Source organism: Aquila chrysaetos, chromosome 17, assembly GCF_900496995.4.
Source record: "Aquila chrysaetos chrysaetos chromosome 17, bAquChr1.4, whole genome shotgun sequence".
NCBI lineage: Eukaryota > Metazoa > Chordata > Aves > Accipitriformes > Accipitridae > Aquila > Aquila chrysaetos.
Window position 1 is genome coordinate 2,864,513 of NC_044020.1, and position 14,262 is coordinate 2,878,774.

At 44.0% G+C, this 14,262-nt stretch overlaps 1 protein-coding gene across 3 annotated transcripts; it reads right to left on the reverse strand.

Annotated features, from left to right (window-relative positions):
• Positions 1–93: 93 nt before the first annotated feature.
• LOC115352694 (cytokine receptor common subunit beta-like) lies at positions 94–12,947 on the reverse strand. 3 transcript variants are annotated; one of them, XM_030041245.2, is made up of 14 exons: positions 12,635–12,947; positions 11,604–11,766; positions 10,694–10,823; positions 8,555–8,739; positions 8,085–8,233; positions 7,006–7,177; positions 6,777–6,909; positions 6,512–6,672; positions 5,217–5,362; positions 4,942–5,113; positions 3,813–3,903; positions 3,454–3,523; positions 2,708–2,811; positions 94–2,437 (listed from the first exon to the last, which is right to left on the reverse strand). In XM_030041245.2, the coding sequence occupies exons 2-14, from the start codon at positions 11,671–11,673 to the stop codon at positions 1,240–1,242; spliced, it is 2,781 nt and encodes a 926-aa protein (XP_029897105.1). In that variant the 5' UTR covers positions 11,674–11,766; positions 12,635–12,947; the 3' UTR covers positions 94–1,239. The 3 variants fall into 3 exon arrangements, with proteins under 3 accessions (XP_029897105.1, XP_040985527.1, XP_040985528.1); XM_041129593.1 differs by lacking the exons at positions 10,694–10,823; positions 11,604–11,766; positions 12,635–12,947 and adding an exon at positions 9,015–9,916; XM_041129594.1 differs by lacking the exons at positions 8,555–8,739; positions 11,604–11,766; positions 12,635–12,947 and having other exon boundaries at positions 10,694–10,765.
• Between the last annotated feature and the right edge of the window lie 1,315 nt (positions 12,948–14,262).

A 14,262-nucleotide genomic window follows, 5' to 3' on the forward strand; every position in this document is an offset into this window, starting at 1 on the left:
TAGCTGAACCTACAGAATTTTTTGAGGCCTGATCAAATGAGCTAATAGTAATGTTATTGTAACCACAATGCTCTTAACATATGAAAGGAAAGATTTATAGGAAGAAATAATATTTTTTATTAGTACAAGTTTTATATTTGAAAAATGAAACATGGTTTTTTGGAATGCAAGCCCACCTTCAGGTCTGAAACCGAAGCCTTTTACTGATCACAGAGTGTCAGCTCTGAACAAATACTCTTACCTTGCACCACTTTCTTTATGGCAGAACTGGGAAAAAAATGGCTTCTCTTTCTCAACACAGCTTATTAGTCAGAAAAAAAAAGCTAAGAATAAATTACATAGTTAAGATAAATTATATCATGCATAAACAGCCAATGAACTTAAAAGAAAATCATACAGTACTTTAACACTTAGAAACAGAAAAACACCAGCAGATACAGGCTTGTGCACCTTCACAACATTTCCTGCCTCTCATTTTCTGTCACCTGCCCCACTCCCTTCCTCTCACTGCACCTTACAAGTCCTTGGGTTTTCTTTCAGGAATGTATCTTCTTCCCCATGGTTCTCTACAGCCTACTTCATGTATCCCAGTAATGCTTCCTTCCTACCCTTAGGATGCACTGTGATACCCTGCACCTTAACATTAAGAAAGTCTTCCTGGACTTCAACAATTTTTTCCTTTTTTTTTTACCCTTTATTACTGTCTGGGTTTTCTTCACCTTAGACAATACCTATTTCATGCCAGTAGTGGAAAGGTAGAGATATGAAAGCTCCTTGGCGACTCTTAGATCTATTTTACACACACAAAAATGTTCAACAGAATTGCTTTTAAGAATATAAGTTTTCTTTCTAAGGTTTCCAAGCCTGCCGCCTTCTGATAGCATTTCATGCTGTTAAGTCTGCATTTCCTACCATGAGTTTTGCCTCAGGCAATCTTGTATTATGACGAGATGACTGTGGTCTGTCACAGGATCATGAGGAGGCTAAACTGTTCATTGTGGATAAGCCAAAAAGTTTGAAAAACACCAAAGGGCAATATTTGGATTGTCTTTCTTGCCAAATCTGTGAAGGCCATTGAGAAGGATATTGAGCTACTTCAAGTCTTTCAACACATTGGACTGGAATCTGGAAAAGGGAACTGGCGTTTATTTCTTCCTAGGTTTGAGGGTTCATTTTCATCAGATAGTTGAAACCTCTTTCAGTTACCTGTAGCTTTCGTACTCATTAATATTTGCCCATTTAACAGATTTCTGTGATCCTCAAAGATTGCTGCCAGGAAAAGTAATCATCTGATTTCAGGTTTTTGAAAAGCTGAATAGCCTGCATTTTTGATACATCTTTTCCCTTGCCAGTGATGGATTCATCATCAGATACAGGCATCCCAGGTGTTGTCTTGCCTTCAGAAGGCTTCTTGACTTGGTGGTCTTCCTGACTATTATCCATCTTCACACTGGACTTCAGGCTGTGGAAGCAATAGTCACCAACCTGGCAAAGGAAAACTGGCTCAGTGCTGTCAGGGTTTAAGACTACCAAGTTACCCTCTGACAAAGGCTGCTTTCTAGGAAGATCGTTTCCCTTCTGTAAGACAGGCAGAGAAATTTTTGTGGGTTCTGAATGTCCGTGGAGACCTAAAGGGACAGTAAGATAGTCTCCAAATGTATCCAGGTGCAATTCAGGAGAAGAGGCCGGTGCTTGACCTGAAACTGGGACCATGACACCAGTTTTCCCAGGAGAAAACTCATGGCAAGAGTGGTCACTGGGGGGCTGCGGCTCCTGTGAGTCACAAGGTAACCCCCCAGCAGTGACAAGTGGTGGACGGTTGGAGTCGCCGGCTGATGGCAGTAACGGGCTCGCTGTGGTGATGTACTCCAAGGGGCACTGCTGAGGAGACGCGATACAGCTAAGAGCCTTCGGAGATTTCTGCTCTTCTGTTCTCGCGTTCGCGCCTTTCCCACAGGCTGGTGGGGCCGGTGAGACTTCTTCCTCATCGTCAAGGTGCTGCATCACTTCCTTCTGATCTGGGAGCAGGAAGGGCTGTGCAGGACCTGCTCCTGGCTGTTCTTGCCTTTGTGGAGCCTGGGGACAGTCTTCCTTTGGGAGGGTCACGTACTGAAGGGAAACTGATTTCTCCCGGACTCCCACTGGGTCCACTCCCAGGGTCGGATGCATATCAGGCTGGGAGGATGCCACTGGGCTGTACAAGTATGGACCATTGAAAGCAAAGCAAGGGATTGCTGTCTGGGAAGCAACACTTGCATCAGCACTGTTTCTCCTCGAAACAGGAAAGGAATGACCAGCAATCTGACGTGAGCAGGCAACTGGGGCGTGCTCTGGCTCATTTAAAGCATGGTAGGAGTTGTGTAGGTCCAGTCCAACAGGGGAAACAACTGTCGTCTTAGCCTGCCCTTCAGGGGACTCTGCCAAAGTCTTCGTCTGCCTGAATGGGGGAAAGTTAAAAGTTGCTCCTGAGAGATATTATTGTGGTAAACGTTAACTATAAAACAGGCTTAGTTGAAAACACACATAGCTACACATAGCGTTAGAAAAAGTCTCTGTTGGAGAAGCAGGCTAACCCAGGTATCCTTCCTCAAAAGCAACTTGTATACGCTTTTTCGTGACGGAACATTTGATTATATCCTGCCGTGACTTAGGGAGCTCTTTGAGAGACTATCATCCACAGTGTCACCCTAACGTGCTGTTCACTCACCTGTCCACAACTTGAAGGAAGCTAGCCTGCTCCATCTTCTCGGAGAGGTTGTATTTGTTGAAGTCCAGCTGGCTGCTTGTTGGCCGGTTTCCTAAGGGTACTTTCTGAAAAGTGAAGAAGCAGACATGACAAAAGAGCAGTGTCTCACTGGCAGTAGAATCGAGAACCACACATTCCTCATGGACAAAGACAACCAGCAGGAGAGCCTACAGCACCTGCCAATAGGGATACAGCTTCACTAATACGACTAGAAGATGTGTCCTGTTCTCCAGAAGATGGCTACTTCAAACCCATATTGCCTACCACTGACCTAAGTACAAGTACTCAGCGAGCCAGCTAGGAAAGATGCCCTTCTAGACTTGTTATTTACGAATAGGGAAGGACTCGTGGGAGATGTGACGGTAGTGGCTGTCTTGGCCACAGTGATCACAAAATGACTGAGTTTAAAATAAAGCTAAGGACACCAGATTATTTCAGTCAGTTAAAATTTTAAAGTACTGAAAATTTTCTAGCTTGATTTTAAATCACAGTGATGCTGACAAGATCAACACAAAGAAGTCTACTAGGATAAATACAAGAACACCGTTATCTTGAATGTGACCAGAACGTCTCCCAAAAGTAAGGCATAGACTAATGAGGATATCTGTTCACTGGGGACTAGGAGACAAGAAGAGCTCTTAAGATTACTGGAAGTCCTGAAACAGAGAGCGAAATAATGAACCCTTCAAGGTACAGTTCCCTCTTACCCCCAGGTAGCTCTGGATCAGGAGACTCTTGCCGGGGTTCGGAATCTTTGCCTCCCACATTTTCTTCTTCCTGCAACAACAACACAGAGTTTGCAAGATTTGGTTCTCAACGTGGCTGCAACCGGAAAAGACTGCACCCCGTGCACCGTGCTGCTCTGCACAGAGAGGCACCACCGAGGCCCTGGCACGCCACCACCCAACTCCCACCCTTGCACGGACATGCACAAGGCTGCCCATTGCACACCAAGGCTCATCTCCACACAGACGTCTCTCTCATGGCGCACAAGAATTGCCTCAGCCTTTATGCCACCCACATGGCCAACACGCTGCTAAATCTCCTCGTCACAACGCAAGCCTACCTGAGGAAATACTTATAGCTGCAATAAGCAACTATCAGCAAAGTGATGATGAGAACTGGGAGCATCACTGGGAGAACCACTGGTGACAGAACTGAAACAGAGAAAAAAGAAATAGGTATCCACCTGCAATATGGCTGCTTCCCATAACAGGTTTTTCACTCTTCATGCAAGCAGGTCAGCCAAACGTAGGTGGCGTGTCAAGAGATACGATCCTGAGGCCTTCAAAATGTTGGGATACCCTCCAAAGTGGGACAGACCAAACGTGGCCTGAGCAGCTTACTGACCAAAGGAGTTCAGCGTTTCCTTTACTGATTCTTTTCCAATTTTCCCTGACATCAAACAATTTATGCTAATAAAAAGATGGTTAGGTACCTTACTCCACCATCAACAATAGGCAAGCCTTCAGTCATCTTAGGTCTGCCTTACTCTGTACAGTCCTGAAGAGATGGGCTCTCAGAGACTTCCTACGAAAGAGCTTCCTCTGCTTAATGGCCATAACTGATCATCAACAACATACCAGTTTCTTGCCGAGTACACTCACCAGAATTTGCCTACTGTCTTACCGCTACAAGCTTCCTCAGCATAAATCATGTAAGATCATAGTACTTTGGGCACAAGACCGCATGATAGCAGACATTCTGCCTCTAAGTCCAGAAAGAGCAAGAACATGTAAACGTTTTATCTCCAGTAGAGTCCACTGTGTGTTTTATGCAACCCTGTAGTCACTCTGCAAATACAAAAGACTGATGGCTTATATTCTGCCTTCTTGCAGTCGCAGGCTCTTCAGTCACTGACAGCAGAATGGACTGATGGAATCAGGAAACAAGGATGATCTTTTGGGCAGGATCTCTGCTTGATCCCCATGTGGAAAACTTTACGGTTGGTTGTACTCACCTTGTGAAGGGCAGTAGGAAAGAAGCTTAAAAGGTCATTCCTGCTCACCTCCTTCATCAGCATTGCTGCTGTACTTGCAAGGATGCAGACAGGACAGCTGCCTTGTTAAGTGACCCAGGCTAGCTCGTGGCTGGACCTAACTTCAACCCCAGCTGAGAGAATGTATTTTTCTATAGAGGCATTTCAGCCACTAACGGTCCACCAAACCTTACAGAAGCAGCCTGCATGAAAGTACCATTCTCAGTTTTCCAGGTGAACTCCTCACTCCATTCACTCCAAGGCCCATCATAATGAGGCATGTTCACCCTTGCACGCATTTTCCCCCTATATTCTGTAGACGGTGCCAGCATCTGCAGGGTGAAGATGAAGGGAGGTTCATCATTGTTGATATTTAACTTCTGGAGAGTCTGGGGAGAAGAAAGAAGCACAGATAATGGAGGTGAAAGGAACTGCCTTTCCCATTTGCCCAGCAAAGAGAAATCTGGGAGTCCTGCACTTCCTAAGACCTACCTTTTTATATTGGTGGGTCTTCCAGTACTCGACTTCGTATCTCTGTTGTATGAAGCTATATACCAAAGTGTGTTTTATCCACCTCAGTTCATACTCTTCGTTCCCTGTCACCGTTACTGACACATTTGCAGGCGGCAGCACCTTAACTGGAACACACAGAATGTCTCACAGTCCCTATCAACATACTGGTCCAGCACTCCCTTATGTGGGAGCAGCTCAAAACACCTGGCATTTGTTTTCAAGAATGACCGTTAGAATTTGTTGTGCTGCATGTTTGCCAAGCCTATGAAGAAATAGATTTACAAGGTCAGGTTGGAGGATGGCCTTGTGCAGGCCTGTGAAGATGTGGCTGAAGACAGTCACGAGTATGTGTATGTAATGTTTTTATCTTTAACTGTTCTGAGGACTGGCAAACATCCCAGCTGAGCCAGATATGCCCTCCTGTGTTAGTAGTATTCGCTGTATGCTGTTAGTTCTTTCTAGATCTTTGTTGAAACATATATAAGTTTGATTCTTCTGTGAAATAAAGGGAAACTTGTACAGATAGCTTGATCGCTTAATTCAGTTGCCGCACCTTTCACCACTGTGAATAGCTTCCAGAGACTGAAAACAATGTTGTTTTATGCAGTGTAAGAAGTCTCAGCTTTTTAACACTTCTTAATTCTCTACATCTTCATTTTCTAGTCAAATACAATAACCAGTAGTTATTAAAACACCAGTAGACCGTTAAAGAACAGAAAATCCACATCCATTAATATTGACAGCACTCCCTGTGTACAGAAAAGCAGTAAAGCAATATTTGAAACATCTGTACTGGTCCACCACACTTGCAGCAGAGATTTTCAGCTCTCTTGGAGCTACTGCCTGATATTGTCAACCACTGCGGGAGCTCTCCCAGCTTTAGTCTGTGAAATGCAGCACCAGTACCTCCAGATACATGCAGGCAGAGACGATCCAGCTGGCACCCCTTACTCAGCAGAGGAGTCCTACCTCATCCAGCGCTCCAGGGGCCACTGCCCAGGAGCGCTGGGTCACAACCCGAGTTTCTACACAGCAGCTTCCACCACCGCCACTCCCCTCAGAGCAACAAGTGCCACTGAGGAACTCCACACCTACAAGACACCTCTCCCAGACCTCTGACCTGACACAGTGTCCGGTCCCTTTCTTCATCAGTCCCCCTCTCGTCCTCTTCCTACCCGCTTTTCCTCATCACCACTGCCCTCAGCCCCACTTACCCGGCCAGGCATCTGTCCAAGAAACAACCAGGAGAAGCAAGAAACAACACAGCAACTCACTGTTCTTGTAGGCTTCAATCAGTTTCTCCTCTGTCTTGGCCCGGACAGACACATGGTACTGGCTCTGACTGCTGGAGTTGCTGACCGGGATCTCACAGCTCTGGACTACATACAGGACGTGGGGCAAAGCCTTCTCGAGCACAGGAGAGCACTCCTCTTCTCTGAGGGGAAAAAAAGAGCTTGAGCTGACATCAGGGGGGGAATGGGACAGAGCAGAAACTCCACGGGAGAGGCACAGGGACGCTGCCATGGGCAGAGCACGTACGCTGATGATGGAGTGGCCCTGAAGAACAAGCCAAAGAGGACAGAGGTGGTAATTGCTTTCTTCACTTCCCAGCTGCACGTCAAACGGTCTGCACCATTGAAGAGGCAGCGAAGGTTCCCGGGCTGAAGGCCACCTTCAGAGAAGATGAGAGCACCCTAAGCAACAGGAAAGGTCTCGCTTCTCAGCCAGCGTTTCCACCCCTGCACAGCCTCGCTCCATCCCACACTACCTTCAGGGGTCTCCCACGATGCCTCCGTGCTCCACTCGCTGTACTGCCCGGAGAAGCCACTGGCCCACCCCGGTCTGGCTCGCACACGGGCAACGTAGCTGCTCCCTGGGACAAGGTCCTCGCGGCTGAGATGGCAACGTGTGGTGTTGGAGAGCAAGAGCGAGGCAGCTTTCTGGTGTTTGGAAAAAGGAGGGAGAGCAGGGAGGGAGGAAATTGGGGAGTTGGGGAATGGAGAAGCGGGGTGGAGGGAAGACAGGAGAAGAGTGAATGGAAGTGACTGCCAGGCTGCATCTCCCAGCAGTCCCACACATGCCATGGTCCATGCACACGCTGCCATGCAGTGCTCCTTTCTCCCATACTAGAGCGGCTTCAGCGTGCATGCTGCCAGCATGGCACAGGAAGGGTGAGGCACAGGCACTGTCAGGCACAATCTACCCCAGCAGGTGGGCCAGCTCCTGCAGCTTGCAGAGCCCTGGTTGTCTTCAACACCAGCTACACAAGTTCACAACACTGCTCAGTGCAGAATTTTGTGGGAATCTGGCCAAGATAATTCTCTTAAAACTTAAAGATCAGGCTCACAGGTACAGAAGAGAAACATACAGAGCTCTAGGGAAACAACAGGGCAAAGGATATGGACTCTTAAAAACTAAAAAAAAAAAAAAACAAAAAAAAAACCAAAACCCAAAACATATCCTCCTGGAAGGGGAAGCAGCTTCAAATGTATATCGCCATCTTCCCACATGAACACACAGGCTCCTGTTGGAACAGGATTTCATTCCATTTGGGAGGGATTCAGGGGAAAAATCAATTCCAACTCAAAACCCAAGTGCAGTGGGGGTTTTTTCAGTGAAGAATAGATTTTTGCATTCAGTTCAGGACAAACGGTATTTGACTGGGCAAGTCACTTGCAAACAGAAAGAGACCCCCTCCTTCTGCCTGACCTGAAACAACATTTGCTGTACCTCCTCAGAGTGCCTGAGAATGCAAAGGCCATTCATTTGCACAACTTTTACCACAGGCTCTCAACCTCCCAAAAGGGTGCAGCCCAAATCAGGAGAGCCCGGCTCCCCCGCTCTTACCTCCCAGGACTCCCACTCCCGCTTGTAAGTGACTTCATACTCCAGGGCATTGCCCAGCCCTTGGCTTCCATCAGCTGCTTCCCAGGTCAGCAAGAAGTCTCCTGATCCCATCAAGCTGACTGAGAGGTTTTGAGGTGGGAGGGTCTGAACTGGAAGGTGAAGGTGCAACCCATGAGATGAGATAGTGAGGACAGGGACATGAAGAAGGGAAGAAAACGCCTAGGTAAGCTTCCCCATTTCCAGAGTACCTTATCCCTGCCACAGCAAGTAGCTCCTGCTCGAGTCCCCCTTCCAGGTATAGCTGCTCCCAGAAACTTGCCCTCTCCCCTCCCTGCCCCATCCTCTCAATGTGGAACTCTTTGGCAGTTTTCACAATTGAAGTGGAATTCACTTCCTGACTGAACGGCAAATACATTCTCAAAGATCCGTAATATTCATTGGAAAATGAGAATTTGGTATTTAATCCTTACCGTTTTGGAAAAGATCAACATTTAGTTCTGCTTGAAGCATCATGTTAGGTTTGAAGCTGTAAACATCATCTACCCCTATTCCAAAATTGTCTGTGGTGGTGTGACAAACCCAGTGCACATAGGAGTCTGGAGCCTCATGTAAGTCATTTTCTGTCTGGTGTTTGCAAAGCATCTTCTTGTTCTTCCTGTGTACAGAGAAAGTTATCTATAAAGATCTGATCTGGAGACCTATAGTTAATGCAAAATTAAATGTCTGAAACCAATTCCATCCCATTCTGTTGTTATAATTTACTTGGGCACTTACATCCTCTTCTCACTGTACCTATTAGTCCTGTTTTGCATCAGTTAATATGACAAACATTTTTAACACCAGGATTTTTTCCAAATGCCTTCCCATTTCAAAGTTGTGCAGCAGAATGTTGTATTTCGGTATCAGTCTACTTTTGTCATGGAAATGCACCTTTTACTCAGAGTGAAAGGCAGTAGAGCATCTGATGATCCTTAGCTTCTTGAAGACATTCATTTTGCAGTTCCAGAAAGACACTTTAAAAAAAATTCTTCAACCAAAATGTACTTCTGTATCCTTAGAAGTTTTGTTCTGCCAAGGGACCTTATGTATTCATTAAAGATTTCATCCAGAATGTTAATCATCCTTTTAGATAGCCTTCCTCCAGGCCAAGGAGCATCATGAAAATTAGAAACAGTATTTTAAACTAGACAGGAGAGGATAAGCTTTGTGTGCTTGCAGTAGCTTGAGCTGCTGGAGAGATGTGTGCTTCTTTCTGTACCCTCTGGAATCTTGTTTGTGCTTATGGCTTCATGCCCAGTATATTATATTGTTCCACTCCAGATGAGAAATATTAAGTTGTGAATATCTAAGGCCAAATACTGGCTTCCAGGACAAGATGGAGTCTCCTAGCCAACTATATGTCAGCAAGCATTTTTCAGCACTATTGCTATTTTTAAAAGTTTGGTATTAGCAAGGAAACCAGGGATATTCCTGAAGTATGGGTGGGACTGACCATACATGTGTGTACCCTTAAAGAAAAAACGTCAGCCCAAGGGTTGTGAAGTCCTGAAGATATTTCTAGCTACTCACCAGCATCACCTTACAGTTTGGGATTTAGTCAACTATTCTTCATCTATGAGGTGACCTTGTTTAATCATTGGCCATTTTGATTTCGGCTGTGTGACTGTCTACACTTAATACCTGCTTGTCTGATTAGTTCAATTCAGTCATGTTTCCTGTGTGATCCACACACTCCATCATGTAACAATGTTCCAGAGAATCCTCCAAAGGTCCAAGTAATCATCATTATTATTTATATCATCTTTTCCCAGAAGTATTAGCTTCAAGGTCCTGTTCCAAAGACCTTCCACTGATTTCAGCTCCTTTTAGGTCTATTAATTCTCTCTTCTTCACAATAAAATCAAGAGTTTTTTCCCTTTCCTTTCCTTCCTGTATCCCCAGACTCTAATTCATTTTCTTCTCTGCTTTCCATCTTTGTCTTCCTCTCTCCCTTGATTACTCCTTCCTCTCTGTCCTTTCTTATCCTCACAATTGATCCAGTCCAGTGATTCAGTTCCCTTTTCATAAGGAAACAGATGTAACAGAGAGATACTGTCATGAAGAGACCAGTATCTCTGGGAGGAAAAGTGATAGCACAGATGAACTTACCAGTCTTCTCTATCTCACGAACACACAGTCTATACATGTTTCTCAGAACTGATAAAAGCATACCCTACGTGATGCTCCTAAATGGGCAAAATAACAGGGGGAATGGCTCCTCCCTTTTTGGTTTTATAAACAACACTCAGGCTCACACTTGTTCTGATACCATCTTCTCCATCCCATTAATAGCAACCTATATGCCCCATCTTATTTCGCATCTATGATCCCACAACAAAATTATGGGAAAATAATTGTAAAGGTGATAAAAATAACTCCACTAGCACACCCTATTAATTCCTCCCTTCCTAGAAGAGGCCTCAGAAGCAGGCACAACTTTTACTTTAACCCAATGTCAGAAAGAGCTGGCCATACTTTCTGAAAACCTGACTGCTGGTCCCTGGGATTCCCAAGCTGTAGCCAATTTCCCTTTGGGCTTTTATCCAGCACAACACATTTCAGGTACTTACATTGTAATATTATCCCTTTGGTAAAGAATCATACCAATGAGGGCATGAGCCTCTGAATGCTCCCTCCATGTGCAGGTCACCTGTGAGTTGTAGTCATTGTAGCAGGTCAAGCTCTTCATAGGGATACTCTCTGAGAAAGGAATTCAGGCAAAAAAGATGCAGTGATTACAAATGTAAATACTGAGAGATAGCAGGAGGTACAGTGATGCTGCCAGCAGAATGGTGAAGGCACTGATAACAGTACTCTCCTCAAGACACCAGAAAATTACTCTTGGTGAAAATATGTACAGAGTTGTGGCCATTCTGCACATCTCCACAATATGCAAGTGTCCAAACCAAGGTACAAGTAACAACAATGAAGTGACACCTTTGTACCTGCAAGGCATAAATTCTAGCGAAGGTATCACTTTTCAAAACGCTGATTGTTTCCACAGTTTAGTAGATACCACGGTCAGCAGGCATATGGTGATCATTTCATCTTTGTGTGTTCCTGCATGGGACTTCTTTGCCACTAACCTCCTAGTAAAGGTTATGACACTAGAAAGGTATATTTAAAAGTGAGAGGGTCTGGGAAGAATCTTGTTATGACTCAGAAGAACACCCAAACTAAGTTGTTGGAACTAGATTTATGACCCAGAAATGGCCAGATCTCTCATCAGGGATAACTCGTTCATCTCATCTGTTTGTCCAGTATTTCACCTGTCCATACCACCAACATACAACTGATTTGTCTGCACATGCTACACACTGGTTTTTATCAAGATGTCTGTTCTCCTACAGCACAGACGATGATGGCAGAAGGAAGCAGAAAAGCAAGCAGAAAATGAGGAAGAGCATTAGCTGAAAAAAGGAGATAGAAAAAGAAAGGCAATAATGGAAGGATAAAAGAAAATATAAATTTGAAACTGACCTGGAATGCCTTGGACACTGAAGACCAAATACAGATTCAGCAGAAGGACGAAAATCTCTTTCATGTTCATATTGTCTTTTGCACACAAGCTTGATCCTAATTCAGAAGATAATTGTTTTCATTGCCCACTGGCTACTCTCTTGCTCTGCGTATTGTGGAGCTTCTTGTTTTCATTTCACATAAAGAGAAGTAAAACTGAATTAGGGAACTTCTTTAGGCTTCATGTTGGAGTGACATTCAGAAAGAACTTCGACCAAGTATTTATTGTAGGACAAAATCCTACAATGTCTTCTTATTGTGTGAGCTTGCAATATGAGCAAAGAATGAAGAAGTAAATGCACATTTCAAAGGAAGTGCAGGGATTCTTTCAGCTGAGTAGCAACAAGAAACAATCCTAACCTGTGAAGAGAACTCAACCTTCAAATTCATTCATCCTTCTGCTCTTCATGCTCAAAGCCTTCCTAATGAACCGCAATGGTGTTCTGTTTTTTACCTTTCTTTAAAAATATGATCCCCAACCACATAGCTCCTGGGAGCTATAGGGTTTGAATTCCCATATTCATTCACTTTCAGATTTCTCTTCAACATGCTACTTTTCCAGCTGCTCCCCAAAGAAGTTGTAAATTGTATAAATAATACCAAAGAAACTATTTCTCTTTTTTTTTTTTGGTGATTGTTGAGATTGAGAGTACGTTGAGTGGTTCAAAGACCATGGACGACATTGCTCAATACTGGAATTCAAGTCCTTTTGGCCATCTCTCATTGCTCTCTCAAAAGTATATTAAACTCACCTACTCAAGTATGTTACAGAGCTGAGACTCTTTTCTGCTTTAGGGGAGCACAGAAAAAACTGCTTTTAAATTCCTATTGACTTTCAGATTCCTGAATGGCACTTCCTTACACCACAAACAGCTGGCTGAGCCCTTGAATAATAATTACAGCTAAGGAATCCCTTAATGACTCACAAGCCCTTGTATAAGAGCAGACTCTCTGCCATTCTGCTTTCCCCAGGGTGGAAGCAGTTCCCTTACCTGGATGCAGACCTGTCTGTGAGCAGATGATTCAACCTGATAGGTGACTCTCTGTCCAGCCTCCTGCCACAGTGTCAGAATCCTCTGATGCAGAAACCAGCAAAACCACACTTCCCCAGAACTGGAGACAGAATGTATAAACCGACTAAAGGATTTTCTTGGCAAGCAAGTCTTCAAAATAACTGCTGTTATCTTCTATGCACCTCAAATGCCACTTTCAAAGAAGCAGACCACGCCTTTTCAAGGAAAGTCTGTGTAACTGCCTGTAAAATAGGAAGTCTGCACTTCCTATTTTAGCTCCCAAAGCTCTTACTTAGATGGAGCTGTTTAATTGGGAAGGAAGTTTGTCACTGCCAGTCTGCATGTTAACAATTACCAGATCATGGGACTAATGTATCTTCAGAAAAAAAGAGGACTGACTGCAGCAGAAGTAAGAAAGATTAAGAAAGAATTCTCTGGTTTTTACTCCAATGCTTGCTTTACTCTAGGCTAGACAATGTTTAAGGCAGGGATCATTCTGTACTTTGATGTTTATTTGTACATATATATATTGGGGGGGGGGGAGACAGAAATACCCTTATCTCTGATTTGTGTAATTTAATTTGAGTAATATTTTTAAAAGTAAGTTTTACCAATGTCAACAATTAATAATAAATTATAAGTATTATAGTACATAGAGGAAACAAAAGAAAACTGGTGAGAAGAGTTGATCTGAAGTTATCCTACATCCAAGGCAGTCACACTGTTTTAAATCCAGCTTTAAAACTTAGCCCAGTGAACTTCAATAATAAGATCTATAGGAAAGTTAGATAGTCATAAGGGAAAGACACACTCAGGTTTGTGCTCTCAGGGGTAAATTACAGGGGACTAAGATGAGTCCCCAGATACAGAATACAACTGCTAGAGTCTGTCTGTCCTGCACTGCTACTACACCTCTAAATCCTTGTAGTACTGACCAAAACCATAGTTAGTACAGTTAGGCTCTCACAAGAACTACATCAATATACAAGGAAAAAATGTATACTGTGAATAAAGGAAATGTGCAGAGCAGGAAGGAGAATATGAGAGTATCTGAGGAAACTGTGTCTCATTGGGACTATCAGGAGGTGGGCATATAAAACCTGCAGACAAGGAGGGGAATATGCGACTTTGCTGGATGGGCAGAATTTACTTTGCGTTACCATATAAAGGCAAAAAGGAATTCTGGTCTGATTTTCAAAGGCCAGTAAGTTTATGTATGTTCTTCGCCCACCCTTAGAAAAGAGGTTTCTTGTTCACCAGCAGACATTTTCCCTCCCATTCCTTCCTCATTCAAACAGCTCCTCCATCTTCAAACAGACTTGCTGAGTTGTTGGTTACATCACAGGATCTAGCTGTCACTGAAAATCTTCAGATGTTATTTGCTCTGCTGAACTCCAGGAACAGGTAACAAATAATCCTGCACACCCAAAGCTTTGCAGGCCATGCAAAACTTACTAATGCATTCTCTTAAGTATCACAAAGTGTAAGATTAGTAACATTATCATTGTATATTGCTTCATCTCCTTCCTAAACCGCATTGCTACAATGCCTTTGAAGTGGGAAGTTACATTTTGTAACATTTTGGTAAAACAATGTCAACTAAAACC

Excerpts from the sequence above, each read along its gene's own strand:
- LOC115352694 (XM_030041245.2), bottom strand. The coding sequence starts at position 11,673 with ATGAACATGAAAGAGATTTTCGTCCTTCTGCTGAATCTGTATTTGGTC. Across the intron at positions 8,234-8,554 it reads TGTTGATCTTTTCCAAAACG|TTCAGACCCTCCCACCTCAA; the intron begins GTAAGGATTAAA and ends TTCACCTTCCAG. Across the intron at positions 6,910-7,005 it reads ATCGTGGGAGACCCCTGAAG|GTGGCCTTCAGCCCGGGAAC; the intron begins GTAGTGTGGGAT and ends TCTTCTCTGAAG.